The sequence below is a fragment of the Schistocerca americana genome, chromosome 7 (genome assembly GCF_021461395.2).
Source record: "Schistocerca americana isolate TAMUIC-IGC-003095 chromosome 7, iqSchAmer2.1, whole genome shotgun sequence".
Taxonomy (NCBI): domain Eukaryota; kingdom Metazoa; phylum Arthropoda; class Insecta; order Orthoptera; family Acrididae; genus Schistocerca; species Schistocerca americana.
Genome location: NC_060125.1, coordinates 459,982,109 through 460,007,293, shown reverse-complemented (window position 1 = coordinate 460,007,293; position 25,185 = coordinate 459,982,109). Strand labels below are relative to the sequence as shown.

Here is a 25,185-nt window from a genome sequence, read left to right as displayed (position 1 = left end):
GAGTATGAGCGAGCGGAACGCACTAATTGCAGACTTCTACTTTCCGTGGTCGTTATCGGAAACACGCGGTTTCTTTACAGTAAACAAGTACGGAGGTGACTAAGCAAAACGCATCGCATTGTGAATGATTTCAAGACCACTGTGATTGTACTGTCAAGTGTTTCAGCGCGTCAAATATCATGATAAAAACTCGTGACAGGCCGATCGAAGCGTCCTCATTTCTCAGGTGTAGTTATATAGTGGTCGACTAACACGGTTTATTCAAACCTTTGTTTTCCATCGTGGCGGATGGTGCTGTAATCAATGAATATCATGTGTGCCCGTATTCGCAGTTAAGGGCCACCGCATTTCATTGTACCTTTCATCTACTACGTAATGTAAACCTTTGTGTTTCAACGTTTGATATTTATATTCTAAATTTATTTTAGTGTTGCAATTTTGATTGTGCTATAGAATATAATTAGCTGATTCAGTGTCTGGTTAGAAACTACGTTTAGCATGATCCAGAAACAATGACGTAAACATTTTAGTTTTCTTTTCCCACCGGGATGCTTGATATCGGACACTCTCATTGTCTCTAGCGCTGGGGCGCTTGATTTAGGTCAATTGCCTTGCCTCTCGCAATTGGAGTGCTTGATTTCGGTGATATCCAGGGCAGGTGCGCTTGCCACTGTCGCTTCGTGGACATTTTGCCATACTACAATGATTGTGGTTTGTATCGCGCCGGTAGCCACGTAGCAGAGAGCGCGAGAGTAGCGGCAATCGGATGGAAACAAACATCGAAATCAATCACCCTGCTGCCGGGGTTCTAGGGCGGCCACCGAAATCAAGCATCCCAATGTTTTGGGGGACTCACCATAATCAAATTTGTTAGGTGACAGTAAACTACGTTCCCATACAAGTGGCTTGTTCGCCAGAAACATCAATGTCTTGTCATATACTTTGTACTGCAGAGTCACATTTGCAACTGTCAAGCGTGTCTGAAAATCACTGTTAACCTTCGAATACAAAGGTTTACACTTATATCGTAAATGAAATGTGGAACCAAATTCGTCGGTTGTCAAGCTCCCTTGGTGTGCAATGATTACAGTACTATCTGTTCCGGCGTTAAGTCAAGCGCCGGAACGCCGTTCGGGAATATTAGAGCAGAGGGGGCTGTGAATAAGACGTCAGCCAACTCTAGGATGACAACGAGACAGCAGCGGCCTCTAGGCGAAGAATACGTAAGCGCCGCGGCTACAGGCCGCGGCACAGTTCGCCGACGTCTACAGCAGCATCAAGAATAGGTGCTTGTATAGCAGCGAGTTAGGAACTGTATAATTCCACTTGCATTCCGACCTGTATATACTGAAGAGATTTCTTATTTTTTCTGTCACCCTTTGCCTGTGACACTCTGTATTTCACAAAGTTTAGTGTTGTAATCATTTCCTTTTATAATCAGCTTCATTAATACGATTTGCTTGAATTGTTGGCTAGCGATCCGAGAAAGCAGGGTTCCTGACACTCTATCTTTGACGAGTAGGCAGGATATAACACAATCTACCGTGAATGGAAAACAAGCGTTTGAGTCAACTGCACGACTTTATTCGTGTGGAATCCTAAAACGCAATGAAGGCAGGAAGGATGGTAGGGAGGTGGCCAGTTGTAGTTCAGACAATTGTCCCTTAACTGATATTAACTTTCATGTAATAATTTTTTTTTTTTTTTTTGCTTTCGATGCGTCGTTTTCGATATATTTAGTTGTCTCAGATTCATACCAACACCCTGTATATTGGAAATTGTGGCTAGTTTCATGTTTGAAAGGGACAAATCCTAAGGTTTTGTAAATGTAATTTCTCAGAAACTGCTAAAACAATTTAGAAGAGTAAAATGCCGTGGAATTCGTCTCTAAAATTTCTATATCTCTGTTTAAAAAGCAAAGTTGATACCTACCTGTGAAAAGAGACTATAAACCATCTAGTGAGGACTTTGTCCATAATTAATTTAGTTGAAAACAAGATTAGTGTAAGTTAAATGGTTCGGGAAATATATACAGGATATATATATATATATATATATACAGGAAATATATACATAATTCAGCTTAGCCGTTCTCCGTACACTATTTCTTGAGGTGAAAGAATAATCCAAAATCGAGTCAGCAGGATCATCTAGACAAAAATGAACAGCAAAAGGCTAAACATCCATAACGAAAAAAAGTGAGGTGGAGAGGTAGTACAAGAGTTGACTACAGAAAAGGGTAGTACTCTCTCGACGTTGATGTGAAGAAGAAGAAAAATTGGTCAAGCGTTACTCAGATAGACTTAGTCTCTAGTGGAGACTACGAAACGTAGCACGATGACGTCAGTACACCAATTATCGTTATCAGATAAGTACCAAATAACTTTCTTTGGCAACAAATATCTAATGGAAATTCAGAGAAGATAAGAAAGACTTGAAGCTGGAGCTGGTTTGAAGTAGGAACACGATAATGACTAATAACTACACAGTATTACATTCTTGGAGGTCTGTGGTGCTTTCATCCATTTATTTATCCTTATACACCAGGCTGTTGCAGCTCGTGGGCTCCGTTGTGAGCCGTGGAGCGCTCCCTGCTCCAGGGAGCCGTGTCGCTCGCTGTGACCATTCAAGTGGGCCGGCACGCCGGCTCGTGGCACGGCTGGCTGAGGCAGGCGGCAAGGCAAGCGTTTTGATGTGCCAGCTGCGTCTTACAAGATCGACAACTTCACACTCTTAGCTGCTAAGACGTGGTGACGTGCTACACCAGGAAATACCATCTTCAGGAAATAAATAAGAAACACATGTTTTACAAGATATTGCATACTAAATTTATTGGGCCTCTGTAGTTTGAAATTTTCTTTTCATTGCAAGATCGGAAATATCAGGCGTCAAAGTGTTCGCAGCGTTAATGTGGAGGATGGCCTTCATTGTTGCATCCCGAAGAAGCGATCGTTCCTTACTTTATAACTGTTTTCATTGCTCAGAAAAGCTGCTCACATCAAAACGTAGATCCAAACATGCTCATGATCTGAGCGGCATTGTTGTGAAGTTTGGGAAATGTTTTTTTCTGTAATGAACACTACCATCGTGAAAAATACAACGTGTTGTAGTACCTCTCTCTCAACAAGGTTGAATTTTGCAAATCAATAATCTCCAATTGAAGTGACGATGACAAGTCATCGGTGGAAACTGAAAACGGAGTGCTGAACACCTTAAGTTCCATTTCCAAACTAGTGAGGTCTCGGAATCGTGTTTCAAACGACGTGTTGAGCTGCTTTAAGTTTGCTTGGTAATCACCGAAAGTAGTACCTTCAGGTAGTTTTAAAGAAGCAAGATGATTGAAGAACGTTAGATGTCCATTACTCATCTGCCTCTCAAATAAACGTAACTTGTCCATGAACACTTTGATCTGGTCGTGCATGTCAACTATTAGCTGCCCTTTGCCCTGCAATGACAGATTTAAATTATTCAGATGCATAGTTATGTCTTCTAGGAACGCCAGGTCTGATATCCATTTTATATCTTTCAGACAACGCATTTCTTCCCCTTTCATTTCGAGAAAAGGGGTATTTCCTCACTAATGGCAAAGAAAACATCAAGAACTTTTCCCCGGCTCAGCCAACGAACTGTACTGTGGTAAGATATATCCCCATACTCCGCTTCCACATCTTTCAGGAATCCTTTGACGCCGCACAAAATTCACACACTTCACGACATCTTTCATTACGCCACCTAGCTCAACTGTTTCAGCACACAGTGCCTCTTGGTGAATATAACAATGAAGAGTCAAAATGTCTTTCCCGAATTCGTCCCTGAGTTTAATTTTCAAACGAGTAGCAAAACCTTGGTGACGCGCCGATCATTTGTGGTGCACCGTCTGTCGCTACACAATGGAGCTTATCCCACGGCAAATTCATATTGCCACTGATTCACAAACGGCTTCAAAAATGTCACGTCCTGTTGCGGTGTAATCGAGTGGTACCACATCCAAGAGTTCTTCAGTTACTTGCAGCTCTATGTCGACACCACGCACAAAGACTGCAAGCTGAGCACAGTCCGATATGTCGGTGCTTTCGTCAAGCGCTAACGAAAATGCAGCAACGCTCTCCGCCTTTTTCCTGAGCTGTGTCTCTAAATCCGCCGCCATGTCCAGGATTCGACGAGACATTGTTTGCTTCGACAGGCAAACCCCTTCAATTGCCTGCACCTCCCTTGGAAACAAACATTCTGCAACTGCTACCATGCACGATTTTACGAGTGGTCCCACCGAAAACGGTTTGCCACTCGTCGCAGTGATGTGAGCGACCCTGTAGCTTGCTCGAATTGCAGATTCAGTAGTGTTTTCTCCGCTCTCATTCACCTGAAAATTATAAACGCATTACAGAACACGAACTATGTTGCATGTTTTGATACCCTCCGTATTACGAATCCGTTTTTAAACATACATCTATTGGTATGTCGTTCTTAAGCCTGGCTACTAGTTCTCTGCGTGCAACGCCTTCTACCTGACTGTATTTAATTCTGTATATTGTACCTCTTCGCAGAATTAAATACTTTATGACATACAAAACACTGCGGTCGACCATGCCTCTCACTGAATAGAAAGGTATCCTCCAATAGAGGTACAGAGCTCCCGCGGCTAGTCATAGCTGTCATTGAGCACGGATTATTACGGCTGCAGGGGGCCAGGGGGCAGTGAGTTCGCTTTCCCCCTCCACGCGGGCTCCGAGCTGCCGCAGTGAGCGCTCCGGAGCGCTCCGGCTCCCTGGAACTCGGTTGGAACAGCCTGTTATACACAGTACATCTCGTGCACTGGTGTGCTTTCAAATGAGGTAATTCTTTTTTTCCTCGAAGCTGTGAACGTTACGTATACATTTGTTGTTGTTATTTCTTCATATGCAAGAAATAAAGAAAAATGAAAATGGAATAAAAGTGCAAAACTAACGTTACCGGAAATGTCAACGTATGAAATAAAAGAGACAATTTACGTCAATAATTATCTCAGTTATTATCTTAGTGTTGTCGTTGGTTATAATGGTGCTCCACAACCAATTTTCCTTTTCTGTGTAGTTCCTGTACCTAATGGCTGCTGTAATGGAATATGTCCCGTTTAAACATCCACTTTTTTTCTTCAGAATGGCTTCACCGCAATTCTAATGGACTTAGTAGTCTACTGGAGATACACTTCTACTATCAAATTCGGTTTTGAATCTCAGTAGAGCATGATCCAATACTCTATCAATTTACGTACATAATTTTGTGCCATTCATGTGACAGGTAACGACCCACACAATCGAAATACCTCCACTTCTATTACAGCACTGTTGTCTGCGACAGACAGAGACCAAAACAATTTTTAATGGAAATTCCTAATCTAATTTACGACAAAAAATAGACAACTTTGTACTCACATATTTATGTCGAATGTGACGCGAAAGGGAAGTCATAGGCACGTATTTACCCACAGAGCTTAAGGGAAACCATATAAATGCTGTATTAAGGGGAATCCCTGGAGTGTATGTACAGTGGTAGGAGAGCCAATGACACACACTTAACATCGAACCTCTGTTAATAACTATACGCTTGCTACAAAATGATAAAAATAACATGGTTAGGTTTAAGCATTAAATCAGAAATCATGTGCGGTATAAGCAAAAACTGTGAAAGAGTGGTGTTGGGTGCCATTCCCCACCCATGTGTGATAACAGAACTACGCTGGGAATAACTCAGAGGCGTGCCTCTGAGTATGTCCAGCTCAGTTCTGGAGGAAACGTCAGGAACAGAAGAGTTTCTTGGACCACGACCTCACATCCCGAAATGTTTACCGGCAGCAGTTTCTAGAACAGACACCACTGATATGATGCAAGAAGGTTCACCACCTGCGTTTGATTCATCTCTTCTTTCAGGTGTTTGTAATTCCACAGACGACTCATTCATTGGAATAAAACCCTCCTGTGAGAACAAATCTGATTGAGTGGAAAGGATCCTCTCTTTTTAAAGCAGGAAACACCTTTATCAATTCCTGAAACGTTGATGTAAGCAGAATCAAATAGAACACGGACGTCTGCCTTTCAGATTCTTTGATATAGATGACATCTCATAAACATACTACAGTACATTCTTTGTTGTAAGCAGCCTTAAATGGTCCGCAGAAAGAAATTTCTAATGTGTGTAGGCGGTGGGAAGTGGGGATGTGTGCGTTGGCAAGAAGACCCCTACAATGCCATTTTCTTTGCAGAAATTGTACCTAATTAGGGAATTCTGAGAGGAATGACCGTCCATAATGAGAAGGGTTAGACTTGCAAGTGACGAAAATGTCAGGTCTGCGAAATGTCTCAGGCATCTTAGAAACAATTCATCAGTGATCCACCTACAATGCCCTCCTTCTTATGCCGGCCGAAGTGGCCGTGCGGTTAAAGGCGCTGTAGTCTGGAACCGCAAGACCGCTACGGTCGCAAGTTCGAATCCTGCCTCGGGCATGGATGTTTGGGATGTTAGTTAGGTTTAACTAGTTCTAAGTTCTAGGGGACTAATGACCTCAGCAGTTGAGTCCCATAGTGCTCAGAGCCATTTGAACCTCCGTCTTATGCGTGGAATTGTAGCGAGTAGGAAGCGACTCTGCCTTCCTTCTCTGGTTTATTTATTACTAACCTGGTGTCTTGCTCCTTCGGTTGTCCCTCATCGCAGCAGTAGCGCTCAGGCGCCGGGTCCAATGTAGGTTTCTGATCCTGCTGAAATTGGGTGTGTCGGGATGTCATTTGTTAAAGGTTAACAATGTCTTTTAATATAACTGTTTTAATGAAGAAGATTTTAAAACACGCCTCACATACTTTCCAATATAGCAGCTCTTGGCTGTGCTGTTACACTCGACACTTTACAACACCGTTATCACTTTCAATTCTCGTTATACATACTGCCCACGACACGTGGCGTTCACTGATAATTAATACCGTTCACTTTAACTTTGTATCTTGTTTATCACTTTTATATTTGTGGTCAGTTGTCCATTCTGCTACTGCCACTTCCTATTCGTGATCGTCCCTTTGGAGCCGCCTCCGGTTACTCGACGGTGCGTTTTGAGAGGCACCGTGCTGCTAACTTCGCACCGACTTCTCGACGCAGAAGAGAGACCCCACCTTGCTCCCTCAGCCAATAGGGATACTCCAATCGTCTCCTACGCATATATATATCAAAATTCACAGCAAATAAGCCTGGGCGATAGAAATATGGCTATAGCGCTCGTTACACTACGAAGATATGTTTCAGTCACATTCCAAACTTGTAACAGTACCTAATTGTTTCTCATCACTCTCATCGATGATTGATGGAGGTTGCTGTAGAACAGAAATTCTCATGTCGTCGAAATAGTAAAACAGTGATTATGGAAATTTATACTTCTCCGTGACTGTTATGCGGTTCCATGAAACGATTATATCTCTTGTTGAATGAATACAAGAATCCTGTTCACACTTCTTGGGCCTGTTTCCCGCACGCTTAGATTGGAAGCCACCTAAAAAAAATTTTGTAACCAGTTTTTCCAGGTGGTCCAGTTTCAGAGCTGAAACTATGTTTCAACTTGTTTTAACTTGTTTAGCTGATTCTTTAGCAAATCGCTTTAGTTCTGTTACACTCACACCATAAAACAATTTTACCAGCAAATAATGAACAAGTTCATTTTCCTGCTGATCACTTAACACTCTTTTTGTGCTCATGTATGTAGTCTCATAAACAGCAAACAGTCGTCCATCTTCTGTAGCCACGGCTGCAGCTAACGAATCTTCCGTACACGAAGCTCAACAAGTTTTTCGGGCATGATTCGAGACATGTAAAAATAAAATGATTCTCTCACTATAAGCATTGCATGACCAAGATATTGTTTATTTTAACCATTTCAGACCCTCTGGCTGCAATTGCATGTATTAATGTTAACTGTGTTTTAGCTCCAATAGAAACATTTTATGCCAATGGAAATCTAAGGTACACATTAGGTGGTTCAACCTTTTGATCTTGCGCAAGTGCTCCCAGCTGTTGTGTATTACTATGAAAATATCAGCAAGTCAATGTATCAGTGCACAACGACTCATGACCACCGGAATACACAGGCGTTGTTGTTCACTATATTCCACTGTATAATTAAATATTTTTATTATTATACTGCTTGGTAATTAATGAACGATCATTTCACTTATTATTATAGTAGAGAATATTAGATAATTAGTTATTGCAGTCAATAAAATGAAGTCAGGTGTATCAAATTATGTTTTGAAAACGGGTAGATATTTTTCTATGAGTCTTGCGTCTACGATCATTAAAAAAACTCATAAAGGAAAATAGACCTTCCACCGGAAAAAAATTCGGATCTGAAACGGTTAAGAAACTAAGTATAAATTAAAGGGTTGTTGGTTACGCGAGGGTAATGTTACGTAGGACGGAGGACCATTACCGCAGGTTGCGCCATTTTGTTTTGTTCACTTTGGCACTGAAATGGAATGTATAACTAATGAAGGTGTAGAGCAAGCATTTTGTACCCTTCAGTTTCCAGAATATCATTAGTAGTTTTGCGACTATCGTGCACTGTTCGCACAGCTATTCTCCTATTGTATCACGACATACGGTAGTATGTAAGTGCGTCCAATTAATGTGAACAGTAGACGAAGTGGATGGGCTCGCGAGTAAACTTCTGGAATAAGAAGTACCACCGTGTTCAAAACAATAGTTTTCTGCTTACTTTATTTATAAGCAGGAAATATTCTTAGAAGAATATGTATTAAAACAAAAATCCAACCTTAACTTAAACGTCTCTTACTGGAGCGGATTGCGCTGCCCCTGACGCCGGAGGTTCGAGTCTCCCTCGGGCATGGGTGTTTGTGTTGTTCTTAGCATAACTTAGTTCAAATCAGTTTAAGTACTGTGTAAGTCTAGGGAACGATGAACTCAGCAGTTTCGACCCTTAGAACTTCACAAACACTTTTTTCTCACTGAAGCAACTCCAACCTATTAGTGATAGCTCAGGCAGTGGCCATCTCACTAGAACCGCATTCTGGTGGACGGCGGACCAAACCCGCTTCCGCCCTTTCTGATTTAGGTTTACCGTGATTTCACTAAATCGCTTCAGGAACATGCCGGGATGGTTCCTTGGAAAGGGCACGCTATCCTTCCCTAATCCGATAGGACCGATGACCTTGCATTGGTCCACTCCCCCAAATTAACCAATCAACAAACTGACAGCTTGGGGAAGCTGTCATTGCACTCAACTGTAGCTGACTTCCAATGATGCGTAATATTACCTCTCTCTTCCCCACACTAGTACTAAACAGAGAGTAAGAAGAGTATCATATTGTAGACAGACTGTATTACAAACCTTCTTGTTCAAAATACCTGCATATAAATGGCTATCTTCTATGAAATAATCATTCTGTAAGTATTCATTAGTTTATGCTCTGTGTTATGGTGTGTAGGATGTTTTCGACAGGTGCTACTGCAGTAGTTTGAGTAGTGAGTGAAATGTATCATTCACTTTCTTAATAATATAAAATTATTTTTATATCTGGAACGGCTTAACGTCTCATTGCTGTTGCTGTGGAAACAATTCCAGAAATTCAAGTGATTGACAGTGGAGACCTGCCGCAAGCTTACTGTTTCCAGTAGGAGATACCTTGCTGTGAGCCGGCCGGAGTGGCCTTGCGATTCTAGGCGCTACAATCTGGAGCCGAGCGACCGCTACGGTCGCAGACTCGAATCCTGCCTCGGGCATGGATGTGTGTGATGTCCTTAGGCTAGTTAGGTTGGTAGTTCTAAGTTCTAGGGGACTGATGACCACAGACGTTAAGTCGCATAGTGCTCAGAGCCATTTGAACCAATACCTTGCCTTATAAGGCTGGTGATTAATCGAACGGACGCGCCACCAGCTTAGTACGAGAGCTTAGTGTTTTCTGAACGAGGAAGACACATATAGTGTCTGATCAGAGTAACCGGACATCTGTTCTCCTTTATGGCGGCTTAAGCTCTGCTAATAACACTTTCAGTGAGGTTTCGGAACGTTTGTGGAGGGCAGCAGCCCAATCGACCCAAAGAGATGAAAATAGAGACGATAGTGATGCTGGGCGTTGGTCTGCCACGAAGTGCACTTTGTGACCAAATCCACAGGTGTTCCGTTCAGTTCATGTCGGGACTTGGTGCAGAGCACTCCATTTCAGGATCATTGCCTTACATGTGCTGCTTTATGACTGGGTACATTGTCATGCTGGCGCAATGATCGTCTACGAATTGTTACTCTACTCTACACAGTACCTAATAGCACTCGTATATTAGAATAAAATGTTTTCATATCACTCCGCATTCAGAATTCTCTTTACCACAATGTGGGGGGCTACATCCTAAACTCGAAAACTACTGCCATAACAATTCTCCGTACTTTACTGTTGGCACCACGCGTGATGGCAAGTAACGTACTGGAGCCATTCACAAAACCCAAACGCTGCTATCGGATTGTCACCGGGTATTGCGTGATTAATAATACCAAATCATTCGTTTCCAGTCATCCAGTGTCCAGTAGTGCCGCTCTTTACTCCACCTCAAACGTCGGTAAGCCTTGACTATATACATTTGTGGCTCATGAGCCGCTGCTCGACCATTGTTATTATTTTTAGCTCCCATCGCACATTGTGCTAACTGGAATCCTGGTAGTACTTGGAAACTCATGAGTAGTTCCTTCGATTTCGTACTACACTGCTGGCCATTAAAATTGCTACACGACGAACAGGAAGAAGATGCTGTGATATGGTCCAAATGGCTCTGAGCACTGTGGGACTTAACATCTATGGTCATCAGTCCCCTAGAACTTAGAACATGGTCATCAGTCCCCTAGAACGTAGAACTACTTAAACCTAACTAACCTAAGGACATCACACAACACCCAGTCATCACGAGGCAGAGAAAATCCCTGACCCCGCCGGGAATCGAACCCGGGAACCCAAGCACGGGAAGCGAGAACGCTACCGCACGACCACGAGATGCGGACTGACATGAGAAAGTTTCCAACCAATTTCTCATACACAATCGGCAGTTGACCACCGTTGCCTGGAGAAACTTTGTTGTGATGCCTCGTGTAAGGAGAAGAAATGCGTACCATCACGATTCCGACTTTGATAAAGGTCGGATTGTAGCCTATGGTGATTGCGATTTATCGTATCGCGACATTGCTGCTCGCGTTGTTCGAGATCCAATGACTGTTAGCAGAATATGCAATCGGTGGGTTCAGGAGGCTAATACGAAACGCCGTGCTGGATCCCAACGGCCTCGTATCACTAGCAGTCAAGATGACATGCATCTGATCCGCATGGTTGTAACGGAGAGTGCAGCCACGTCTCGATCCCTGAGTCAACAGACGGGGACGTTTGCAAGACAACAACAATCTGCACGAACAGTCGACGACGTTTCCAGCAACATGGACTATCAGCTCGGAGACCATGGCTGCGGTTACCCTTGACGCTGCATCACATACAGGAGCGCCTACGATGGTGTACTCAACGACGAACCTGGGTGCACGAACGGCAAAACGTCATTTTTTCGGATGAATCCAGGTTCTGTTTACAGCATCATGATGGACGCATCCGTTTTTGGCGATACTGCGGTGAACGCACAGTGGAAGCGTGTATTCGTCATCGCCATACTGGCATTTCACCTGGAGTGATGGTATGGGGTGCCATTGGTTGCACGTCTCTGTCACCTCTTGTTCACATAGACAGCACTTTGACCAGTGGACGTCACAATTCAGATGTGTTGCGACCCGTGGCTCTGCCCTTCATTCGATCCCTGCGAAACTCTACATTTCAGCAGGATAATGCACGACCGCATGTTGCAGGTCCTGTACGAGCCTTTCTGGATACAGAAAATGTTCGACCGCTGCCCTGGCCAGCACATTCTCCAGATCTCTCACCAAGTGAAATCGTCTGGTCAATAGTGACCGAGCAACTGGCTCGTCACAATACGCCAGTCACTACTCTTGATGAACTGTGGTATCGTGTTGAAGCTGCATGGGCAGCTGTACCTGTACACGCCATCCAAGCTTTGTTTGACTCAAGGCCCAGGCGTATCAAGGCCGTTATTGCGGCCAGAGGTGGTCGTTCTGGGTACTGATTTCTCAGGATCTATGCACCCAAATAGCGTGAAAATGTAATCGCATGTTAGTTCTAGTATAATATATTTGTCCAATGAATACTCGTTTATCATCTGCATTTCTTCTTGGTGTAGCGATTTTAATGGCCAGCCACCCTATGGTATTCTCCATGGTCCCTATCAGTCAATAGTTACGTTATACCTGATGTCGGTATTGCAGTGGTTGTTCCTTCGCGATTCCACTACACAAATCGATCACCAACGGTAGATGCATGGAGTTTTAGAAAAGTTGAACCAACGCTGATCGGTTTTTTTCTCAGGTGACTTGCATTGATTAGTGAACGTTCGAAGTCACTTACTTCCACCGATCGACATGTTGTATTGTTACTAAATTTGTGCTATCAAGGCAATAATCCCCCCTAAGCTGCTTACAGGCGTTGACATATGTCAACGGGGACAGATGAGAATGTGTGCCCCGACCGTGACTCGAACCCGAGACCTCCTGCTTATATGGCCGATGCTCTATCCATCTGAGCCATCGTAGTGCCCCCGCCCATTATCTTTCGGACATGTCCGAAAGAACAGATACCAAAGGCTCACCGGTCACCTGACCATCTTCTTCTTCTGTGAGAATGCACAGTGCCCGAACTCTTACGGGAATCGGCAACGCGCCGCGAGTAATGAGTATAATGGGCGGGGGCACTACGAATGTAGTGCGGGATAATACGTTGAGAATGTGGGTTTCGCGGGAGGCGTGCCAGAGATAAATCGCTGCAGTCGTGCTATCCTCTGTGTCCTCGGTGGCTCAGATGGACAGAGCCTCTGCCATGTAAGCAGGAGATCCCGGGTTCGAATCCCGGTCGGGGAACACATTTTCATCTGTCCCCGTTGACGTATGTCAACGCCTGTAAGCAGCTAAGGGTGTTCATTTCATTGTAATTTCATTCTAACGATGTCCGAAAGAACAGATACCATCTCAGTATATAAATACTCACCGCGTCCGTTTATAATGGCGGGCCCGCCTCCCGTGATATCTAACGGTCAATTGTGCATTCCATTGGGATGTTCGAATGCTTTTAGTGACGTAAGTACTTATTGAGGCATGTAGAAGAGGCTAGGCCAGATATTGCCTGCTGTGTATTCTATAGTAGGCAGTAATAAGCTACAGGAAAGGAAACACATTCCTCCAGATCTTAACGCAGTTGTATGGTTTCTTTTGAAGTCCAGAGCACGCTCGGAGAATGTGGAGTCTACAATACAGGATGCCTCAAAAATTCGATGAGATTTATACATATCTCACATACGTCTCACATATATTTGTAAGTACGTTTCTACGTTCAGAATTGTCTTTTTGAACACTAGGCTTATACCAACACCAATCAGACCCCCAGCGCTGAACTTATTGCAATTACGCAGCAGTCGGTTGTTCATTACTGAATTACTACGTAAGCAAATGGAGCGAAAATTCCTTTGACTGTAGTCTTTCTGTTATACCAATGTAACATCAACAAGACAAATTTTAGCTACAGTACGACGAGAGGAAATTATGCCTCTAACAGTTATAAACATTATCAATCCGACAAATAGAAAAACAGTGAAATAAAACAAAACGATGATAAATATTAATTATTTCTATATTTTTTTTACTTAATTGGACATATCTATGTGTATCATAGAAAGACAACGATAATTGTAAATTCCTTTTATGATCTGCGTTTGTTTTCCTTTGTTTTTACCTTGTTTTGGTAAGCTTTTGTAGGTTGCGGACGCAAGACGCATATAAAACTGAAGTCTGTTAAGAAATTGTAATTATTTGTTAATTATTACTTGAGAATAGAGTTCATTATAATTATAAATATGAGTGAATAATTATTTGTAACTTTAATTTCTCTCTCAATAAGAATTATCAGTGTTAATTATTTCTTTCCGCTGCAAGGGGCGCAGCCATTGATGATAGCGATTTGTATCGCATTTTTATCTGTGTTTCTTACGAATGTATCAAAGGTTTGCTTGATGAAACCTAGTCTAAGTAGCGCACAGTATAAAAGTAAAGTTTAATAAGCATTAATTCAAATACTTATCCTGTTGAAAGGAAATTTGCTCTAACAATAGAAATTCGCTGTCAGTTGTCTGCCACCATCTTAACAATTATCTCAGCGGCAAATTCAAATTATGCAACTTTGCAGAAATAAACGCCGAAGGTAATAAAATGTGTAAAAATAAATGTGCACCGGTGACCCCAACTCATTTTAATGAAAATAATTCGATTCAGATTGGTTGTTTAAAAGCAATGCTCATAGCACGATCCATATAACAAACTGTTTCTTGCTGATGTATGGAGCCGAAATTAATTATGCACGAGTTGCAAAGAATATTGTTGCAGGTAATGTACGTCAGTGTTGTGCACGGCAGATATTCGGTGTTTTTAATGATCGTTTTGCTGAAGATAACTGTTTCCATCATAATCAATAGTTGTATAGAAACTGTTGTATGAACTGTGATTTAGTGACACTTACACAACTTACAGACAACATTAACATGGATTTCGTTAACAACTTGACCAAATCTTAGCCGGGAGAAAAAATTATTTTGTAATTACTCACTGCAATGAAATGTCATTATCACTTTCATTTACAAAATAGTGATATACCAAACCACTGAATAACACAGCGAACGCCACCAGGAAAGATAACACATGCCCTCATATCTTAACGCAGTTATATGGTTTTTTGAAGTCCAGAGCACGCTGGGGAATGTGGCGCTTAGGAAACACGATGCCTAAATAATTCTATGAGATCTATACATATCTTACATACGTCTCTCGTATATTTGTAAGTACGTTTCTACGTTGAGAATTGTCTTGATGAACACTAGGCTTATAACAACACCAATCAGGTCCACAACGCTGAACTAACTGCCATTACGCAGCATTCGGTTGTTCATTACTGAATTACTACGTAAGCAAATGGAGCGAAAATTCCTTTGACTGTAGTCTTTCTGTTATGTCGGAAATGAAACGTGAGAAACGCGGAAGTCTCTCATCATATTTTAATGAGTTTCCGGTAAGCGTGTTCTTTGTGCACCTCAGAGTTTCGCTGCTGTTTATGCGAGCTTAATTAAATTGTTTTGAAGGAGGTGTATTGTCGCTTCAAACGCCTGCCGTGCGACAGTGTAAAGGCAACACCTTGCTCACTTCTTCGTTTCTCTGCGAAAGTTTGTGAAATGTAAATAATTTGTGCTTTACGCCTGACTGTGTTCTGCCGTATTCATTGAAACAGCCCTCAGAGTCGTTACTGGGAAACAAATTTTACACACATTATTAGATGTCCCACGACGATTAAAAGTTCTCGAAACTCACACTGAAAGAATTTTTTGTGAAATGATGTACAGATTAATACATTGTCCCTAAAATTGCATCAAGCTATTCAAGTAGCGAAGAGAGTGACCAGTTTTCGTACATACCCCTGTCATGACTATCATCGGAAATCACACTTTTGAGTCGGTTGGTCGGTCTACAAAATCGAAAAGTATTATGTAAGTAAATTCACTCTGACAACTTGAAACGATGATATTACACCAGAGAGAACGACTGTCGTTGTCACTCATGAACTTTTTATATGGTTCGTTGATAACAATGAGTTAAAGTAGGACCGCCATCTTACTAGAATCCAGTTTTTGTTTTGGAATTGATGTTGCTGATGCAGGTCAAATCAGACGCAGAAACAATTACATAACATAGATCGGATAGGGGTGACTTATGGAAAGCGAGCGAAGTAGAATGTCGCACTCACGGCGTGTGGTTCGTGTCGAAGGCAGAACGGAAATTGTGTCTCCTCTTTTTTCTTTCTTTCTTTCAAATCATCATCATAGTCCGCACACGAGATATGGAAGGTGTTGGCAGAATGATCGCAAAGTCTTCCTCAAAAACAGATTCTGACAATTTGTCCGCTTGCTTAGCTGAGTGGTAAGGTGGTTGCCTCCCATGCAGCGGGCCCGGTTGAGATTCTCGGCAGGGTTGGAGATGTTCTCCGCTCGTCGACCGGGTGTTATGTTGTCCTTAGCATCATTTAATTCTCATCACCGACACAAAAGTCGCCCAATGTGGTGTCGACTGAAATAAGATTTGTACTCTGTGGCCGAACTTCCACGGATGAGGCCTCCCGGCCAACAATGCTATACGCTCATTTATTTCATTTCATTTCTGTCAATTTAGGCGACAGGGGTTATTCTGAAATAACGTTGTCTGCCTTCCAGTTTTTCCAAGTTAAGTTTCCGGCCAACAATGCTATACGCTCATTTCATTTCGTTTCTGTCAATTTAGGCAACAGTGTTTTGCTGAAATAACGTTGTCTCTCTTCCAGTTTTTCCAATTTAAATTTCCCGTTCATCTCTGTTACGCTACGAACATCCCTTAATTGTTCGCACTATTGTGTTGTATGGATTTCCTTCACAGATGCATTGCGCTTCCCCAGAAACCTCCCATCGAATCAAAGTATACTGAAGCGACGAATCTTTCGTGGCCACTTGCTGACACATTTCTTTTTGTGTTTTGTCTTGCTCGTTCTGGGCCTACGTTTATATTTGAAGATTAAACAAATGTCAATCGAAAATCTCGAGACGAAAGGCAACAGGTAACACATCAAATCTACGTCTTTCATTCACCTTCTCTGATACAGATTGTACGTGATCGTTCCATTATCAGACAGATTTTTAGTATTAGCCCTTAACACTTAAAAGGTGTGGCGTGCTACAGAGTTCCCATTCATTCTTGTAATCGGATACTATCGGTTTCTTTCTCTTTATTACATGCGTCGCAAATACCCTCGCTTAAAAATAGTTCTCATTCATTATACCAAGTAGAATTTTTGCCCGTTTTTCTTTTTCTCCTCGACTATGACTACAGAGATATGGAATATATAATGTGAATCGTCAAGGCGGTTGAAAACTTTCTTCAAAAAAGTAAATGCATTAACATGGTATTTATTAGTTAGGAACTCGTTTCTGAAATTATTTACAGAGTAGCCTAATACGCAGTTTCATTAGATACGATCATCAGTTGCACGGACAATAAGGGAACAGAAGCTTTCGAAAAGGGGTTCCAAGGAAGAATGCTGGATATTATATTAGTCATATTAGTAGCTACCAAGGAAAAGATTGAATTAAAAGGATAATGCCGGCCGCGGTGGTCTCGCGGTTCTAGGCGCGCAGTCCGGAACCGCGCGACTGCTACGGTCGCAGGTTCGAATCCTGCCTCGGGCATGGATGTGTGTGATGTCCTTAGGTTAGTTAGGTTTAAGTAGTTCTAAGTTCTAGGGGACTGATGACCACAGCTGTTAAGTCCCATAGTGCTCAGAGCCATTTGAACCATAAAAGGATAACAGTTTGTTTACACAACCTGAGTAAAATCAGAGGTAGGTTGTTAGAACAAATACTCAGGCGCTAAGGTTTTATTGCTTTGGTACTGATGGGAGGCGTGGGCGATATAAATTGTGGAGAGAGGGGATCTGACTATAGAATGCAGATTAAACTCCATCTTGGGTGGAGTGGCGCTTAAGACTAAGAGAAGGTACAATAGAGTGCAGAAATTCTTCTACATGGGTACATGAAAGATCTTAACCACTGAGCGTGCAGCTTGTGCAGAGATGTTATTCTCTCCTTTGACAATGCTGCATGGTTATCCACCAACATTCTATCGTTCCCTCCAAATCACTGAATGGCACAAATTCTCCCGTGCTTTCTCCTTTCCCAACGTGAACCCTTTACCACCCATCACAGTGCCTCCTCTCCTCACTAACACTGAACACTTCTGAGTATCCATCACTATTCAGAAAACCAAATCCAACAATCGTGGTGTTTCCTAATTGTGGTGCCTTGCAATGACACATTGCAGCAACCCTAAAACTGCACAAACTCCATGTTCACAATGAATACAACATCAACCGACTCAGACTCACAGACAATGAAAACCTCCACGACATTTATCCATCCTATGGACTACAGCCCTAATTTCTGTATCCCTTTCCTCTTGATACAATCGCCTAGTCCACTCTATATGTTCTTTTCTGTTTCCTACAGTTACACACAGGGCCAGTTGGAGAAAATCTTTGTCAACAAGTGACTTCTCGTTTGGCACCCCCTACCCTCCCTCCTTCGCTCCAACCATTATTTCTCGTCCACTTTCAACCATGTGAATATGGAGTAGTAACAACTACCTTCACTCTCTTGTAAGACGACGTGGTCTCCTGACCTACAGCCGGCCGGGGTGGCCGTGCGGTTCTAGGCGCTACAGTCTGGAACCGAACGACCGCTACGGTCGCAGGTTCGAATCCTGCCTCGGGAATGGATGTGTGTGATGTCCTTAGGTTAGTTAGGTTTAATTAGTTCTAAGTTCTAGGCGACTGATAAGCTCAGAAGTTAAGTCGCATAGTGCTCAGAGCCATTTTTTTTTCTCCTGACCTACATTGCTTACATATTCCACCCTCACAATCAAATTCCGCACATCAAGACGCTTCATTCGAACCGAAGCTCGATAAGATAAAGTCAATGTTGTATGAATTCATGTAAACAATATGCAAGTAACAAGTGCGCACTAGGGTTGAAATACTCGAGGCTGGCGTACACACACACATTCCAGACACGATGGTGACAGGAGCTTTTAGTTCGAGAGAGGCAGACCACACACCGGGAGGCTGGTCCCTTCAGAGGATGAGTCAATCTCGACCGCTCGCGGAGCGGACAGTGTTTGCCTGAGTGAAAGGAAGAACGACTCCATGATCAGCTTAAAAGCAAATTCCGCTACATTGTGTGGGAGCGCCCATCCTACGCATTCTTTACAAATGTAGCAAGCAGTTTCAGAAATTTTCACAGGGAGACAGAAAACGCCAAACGCAGATGCTCTCCCGTTTTAGAAGAGCAATGCTGATTGGCAGACTATATTCCTGATGCCTTGAGCTGAAGGAGTAATGGAAGAGACTGAAAGATATACCACTTCATGTATGGCGTGGATAGGTGCCGTTCTGTTGTCGCTCTTGGAGTGAGAACACGTAACGAGAGCATGTGCTCAAAGAGCGAGGAACAAGTCTCTCCTCAGAGCACCTCTGTCGAGAGCGAATCGGAGTGCGACTCTATACTGAGTCCTTGCGATTAAACGTTGTTCACTGTGCTGTCTGACACACTTATTGTGCGGTATGAACGGACAGAGTTATAGTTAAACGCCTGCGAGCGAACTTTTTAGTCGCATTGCGGTGGACTGGTTATCTGACGGGTGTACAACACTAATAGTTAGACTAGGGGCGAATAGGAGTCCTTGACTTCATTAAGGTGTAGGGAGAGTTTGATTGGCAAAGGTCACAGCGAGTGGCGCAGACAGCAGTCATCACAGCTTACGGTATTGTGCACTACAGCTCTTGCAAACCCCATATTTCCTCCACAACAGTACACTTCGCTGCATTTCACATGCAACAGCCTGGACCATACCTAGCAAGATTCTAACACATAATTATTCAAGTTGGGTAGGCACGGCTCTCAGCCATTCTGCTAAGTCAATAACAATCTTAAACTTTGTATAGAAATTTCATTAGCGAATACTATCCTTAAGAGGTAACTTCACATTCCGAAAACAACCCAGAAATAACTTGTTCAGTTCATATCTAAAGGTGGCATTGCAATTTCTCAGAATTTTAGCAAAATAAATAATAATTTTCGTTAGTTTCATGTATTTCTTACACTAAGTAGCACTACTCCAGTACCCAAGTATCCCACTAGTTACATAAGAAACTTTGTGAATTTTTGTGTCATTTCCTTACAGCAGACGACTCCAGAAGATATTTATTGCTGAAAGTTTTTCAGGCATTTCTCTTTAGAACGTTAGGAGCGTCTGTCTGACTTCCGTAGTAGTGTGGGGGTGGAAATTGCATCATGCTGGAGCCACAGGGTAAACGGTACATCTCAGATTAATCCGTTGCGCAGAATGACAGAATAGCACCCACACGCTCACAAAAAAAATGGTTCAAATGGCTCTGAGCACTATGGGACTTAACTTCTGAGGTCATCAGTCCCCTAGAACTTAGAACTACTTAAACCTAACTAACCTAGGGACATCACACACATCCATGCCAGAGGCAGGATTCGAACCTGCGACCGTAGCGGTCAGGTGGTTCCAAACTGAAGCGCTTAGAACCGCACGGCCACACCGGCCGGCTACACGCCCACACTCTTAGGAAAAACCCAACAACCTCTTCCACTTCTGGCGACGTCCTAAAACTCTAAAAACCGTCTAACGTTTCTGTTTCCTTCCCGAGTGTAAGTCCATCAGTTTTTAAAGAAAGTACATTGAGGTGACAGAAGTCATGGGATAGTGATTAGTGACATGCAAATACACAGATGGCGATAGTATCGCGTACACAAGTTATAAAATTGCAGTGCGTTGATGGATCTGTCATTTTGTACTCTTGTGAGTCATGCGAAAAGGTTTCCGATGTGATGATGGCCCACACGGGAATTAACAGACTATAAAAGCGGAACGGGAGTTGGAGCTAGACGCATGGGACACTCAGTTTCAGAAATTGTTAGGGACTTCAGTATTCCGAGGTCCACAGTGTGAAGAGTGTGCTAAGAATGTCAAATGTGAGGCATTAACTCTCACCACTGACAATGCAGTGCCCGACGGCTTCTGCGTAACGACCAAGAGCAGCGGCGTTTGCATAGAACTGCCATAATAACGAGCACGTAACAACGCATGAAATATCGCCAAAAATCAATATGGGACGTACGACGAACGTATCTGATATGGTAGTGGGACGAAATTTGATGTTAATAGACTACGGCAACAGTTGACCGACACGAGTGTCTTTGCTAACATCTCGACATAGCTTGCAGCGCCTCTCCTGGGCTCTTAACCATATCAGGTAGACCCTAGACGTGCTTTCAGCCACTCGTTTCTCTCATCGTCATCATCATCATACAACACCAACATCTCGCTATACTATAAACACACAAATTAAAAGTATCAATAGACGACTGAGATGAGTCCCGATTGCAGTTGGCATGAGCTGATCATGGGGTTCGAGTGTGGCACAGACTCCACGAAACCATGGACTCGTGTTGTCAACAAGGCACTGTGCTAATGGCTGGTGGCTACATTGTGGGGGAAGCTGTGTTTAAATGGAACGGACTGGGCCCTCTGGTGCAACTGAACCTATGACTGGAAATGGTTATGTTTGTTTACTTGGAGGTCATTTGTAGCCATTCAACGATAGAATTTTTGTGGATGAAAATGCGCCATGTCACCAGACAATAATTGTTCTCGATTGGTTTGAAGAACACCCTAGACAATTAGAGCGAATAATTCCTCTACCCAGATTGCCCGACATGAATCCCATCAAACATTTATGTAGCATAATCGAGAGGTCAGTTCTTGTACATATTCCTGCACTGGCAACACTTTCGCAAATATGGACGGCTGCAGGGGCAGGGTAATTCTTACGATTTGTTGATTCTGTACTGCGTCGAGTTCCTGCACTACGCCGGGCAAAAGGTGGTCCGATGCGTTATTGGGAGGCATACCATGACTTCTGTCACCTCAGCGTGTGGTATTTCATTTTCACATTTCACTTATCTGGAACGTATTGTAATAGTAATTTATTCATTTTTTCTGTAACTTTGACTTTTTTGCTTGTGGTTACAAATGAAGGAAGTCAACAGTGTAATCTTAAATTAAGACCATTAGCCAAATTCATCTTTATATATACTTTAAAAACTTATAGTGATAAGCCAAAACATTATGATCACATTTCATCGTGAGACTGAATGCCAATCATTGGCGCTATGAGAACGAGACGTGGTAGATGACGTATATCTGTGAAGCAGAGACGAATGGGGAATCGGTCTAGTACAGATAATTTATTTATTTATTATTATTTTTTTGTCAAGTCGTATCCCGTCTGACTGGTTTGATGCGGCGCATCGCGAATTCCTCTCCAGTTCACTTCCGGCCTACGTCCTCAATTACATACTGGACATATTCCAACCTCTGTCTGCCTGTATATTTCCCTATAGCACCATGCAATTATTCCCTGTTGTCTTAGCGGACATCTTAGTGTTTTCTATACAGATCTTTCTTCGCCGATTCTGTGGAGAACATCATCATTCGTTACGTTATCAATCCAGCTAATTTTCAACATTCTTTGGAGGCACACACATTTCAAATGCTTGCATACTCTACTGTTCTGCTTTCCTATAAATCCATGTTTCGCCACGATACAATGTAATGCTCCAGACGTACATTCATTGATAATAGCAGACTCCCCTTTGCCATTAATCCCGTCTTTGCTAGTGCTAGTCTGCTTTTTATGTCCTCCTTGCTCCGTCCATTACGGAGTATTTGCTGTCTTTGAAGCAGAATTCCTTAGCTACATCTACTTTGTGATCACTAGTTCTCACGTAACCATGTATATTGGTATTCTCATTTCTGCTACTTCTAATTATTTTCGTCTTTCTTCGATTTACTTCGAAGTCAAAGTCTTCACTCATTATGCTGTTCATTACATTCAACAAAGCCTGTATTTCTTCTTCACTTTCACCGAGGATAGAAATGTGATCAGTGAATGTTATCATTGAAATCCTTTCACCATTAATTTTAATCCCTCTGCTCGACTTCTCTTTTGTTTCCGTCATTGCTTATGTGATGTGGAGACAGAGGAGGAGAGGCAAGGAGGAGGAGATTAGTCTTTAACGTCTCGTCGACCGTAAGGTCTTTAGAGATGGAGCGCAAGCTTGGATTAGGGAATGATGGAGAAGGAAATCGGCCGTTCCCTTTCAAAGGAATCATCCCGCCAGTCACCTGAAGCGATTTAGGGAAATCGCAGAAAACCTAAATCTGAAAGGCCAGACGCGGTGTTGAATCGTTGTCCTTTCGAATGCAAGTTCAATGTGCTAACCACGGTAGAGGTGAAAGACTATTTATACCCCTTGTGATCCCTGCATTTCGTTCTTGCTCTTTCAGTCTTATGTTTCTTTATTATTGCAAATCCTGGGTAACATTTATGTCTTCTTATAGCTCAGAATTTCGTACGTCTTGCACCATCTGACGTTGTCCGACGCTTTTTCGAGGTCGACAAATGCTGTGAACATGACATGATTTTTCCTCACTTCTGCTTCCGTGACGAACGACAAAGCGAGACCTGCTTCTCTGTTGCCTGTACCTTTCATAAAGCAAAACTTACAGGCATCTAAAGAATTGTCAGTTTTTTTTTTCATTGATGTCAGTAACTTGGATGCATCAGCTGTTAAGCTGATTGCATGATAATTATCGCCCTTGTCGGCTCTTCGGAATTCGGTGCGTGATGTTTCCCTGAAAGTCTGATGCTGTATCTACACACCACCGTGAATTGTCGTGTGGTTTCCACTTTCCCAGTGATTTTCGAAATTATTGTGGAATGTTATCTGCCCTTGTACCTTATTCGATCTTAAGTCTTCCGAAGCTTTTTTAAAATTCTGTTTCTAAAACTGGATCCCCTACCTTTCCGTTATCGTCTCTTGATTCTTCTACCACTTCTTCAGAGAATTCTTCCCACTCATAGAGGCCGTCAAGGTACTCTTTCCACCTATGCGCTCTCTCCTCTGTGTTTAACAGTCGGGGTGGGAGGAGCGGTATATTATGCTGTAAGTGACGTTCAGCTGGGCTCCCAACGGAACTATGGTAATTGCGAAAGGTACCATTACAGATGTGAAAAATGTGAACGTTATTACGGACCATCTGCATCCCTTTATGACTGGCGTCATCCCCGAAGAAGATGACAGGATAACTGTCCATGTCACAACGCCATAACCTAGCTACAGACATCAGCTTGCTATCTTAGCCCCCAACTTCGCTTGATCTGAAACCGGTGGAACGCATCTGGTTCGCTATCGGGCGGCAGCTCGTCGTACACAATCAACCGATCCATAATGTACGGGAACTGCGTTACCTGTGCGTAGACAAGAGGTGCCATGTACATGCGGAAAGCTACCAGTGCTTTGTGGAATCCATGCCACGAAAAGTCTCTGCTGTCTGCGTCACAAAGATGGACGAACATGTTACTGAGAAGGTGATTATATTGCTTTATCTTTTCAGTTTACGTAATTGCCACTTCACCCCCTGTTCAATATCTTTTTATTTTCGGTATTTCTGGCTGATCAGAGGGATATTTTAGCCGCTGACGCCCCCCATCCACTCCCACATCAGTAGGTGGAGCGGACGCCGAAACAACAATAACGAAAATAAGACTCGGTGCTACCTTGTAGGGTCCCAGGTTGGAGACTGGGCAGGAGAGGACTGCCTCGCGGCCCACGGCCACCGTCGCGTTGCGGATCTCGTCCGTGAAGTCGGGGTCGGCGATGGGATCTTCGGGCACCGGCCGCGGCAGCTGCTGCACCGCCGCGCCGTCTGCGCCTCCGCCGCCAGCGCCGTCTCCAGAGGCGCCGGAACCTGCCGCACCACAGAACTCCCGTCACCGGACAGTCTTCACTCCAAGCTGCTGACCAAACGTGTCAATTAAGTTTACTCAAGATATACTGTGCCCAGGATGAATTTTTACCTTGGGATGTGTGTTGGAGCGGACTCGAAACTGGGACCATCCTTTCGCGGAAGAAAGGAGTGCTACTTCTGTAGGATATGCAGGAAAACTGCGCAAAGTTTGGAAGATAATAGCTGAGGTACTGCCGGAAGTAAATCTGCGAGGGCAGGTCGTGATTCGTGCTTGGATAGTTCATTAGGTAGAGCATTTGTCCCTGGTTCGAGTCGCTGTCCGTATCACAGTTTTAATCTGCCAGGATCGATTTATCGTCTGTCTTTCAACTGAAACGAGCTCGTGCGTATCCACTCCGGCTATAAATCTACACCAAAAGGACCAACTACAATGTGCATTACAAGCTTGTACCTATCCATGTGTGGCGCGCCTTTTGAATCAATGGCGAAGCAGTGCAATGACACGCCCAGGGAGTGTTTACATTTTACTAGACGCGTTAACATCAACAAGATGCAGGAATAACCCCTAGAGATACGACTAACGCCAGAAGCTGACAGCTGTA

General features: G+C 43.1%; 1 protein-coding gene and 1 non-coding gene across 2 annotated transcripts in view; one reads left to right on the top strand and one right to left on the bottom strand.

Annotated features, from left to right (window-relative positions):
• LOC124623009 overlaps positions 1-25,185 on the bottom strand; it is a 164,271-nt gene that overhangs the window by 71,298 nt on the left and 67,788 nt on the right. Inside the window, exon 2 of the mRNA XM_047148800.1 lies at positions 24,393-24,521. Coding sequence (XP_047004756.1) covers positions 24,393-24,521 — 129 coding nt within the window. The remainder of the gene's footprint in view (positions 1-24,392; positions 24,522-25,185) is intronic.
• Trnat-ugu lies at positions 12,912-12,985 on the top strand. Its single transcript has one exon. It is a non-coding gene; the product is annotated as a tRNA-Thr (tRNA).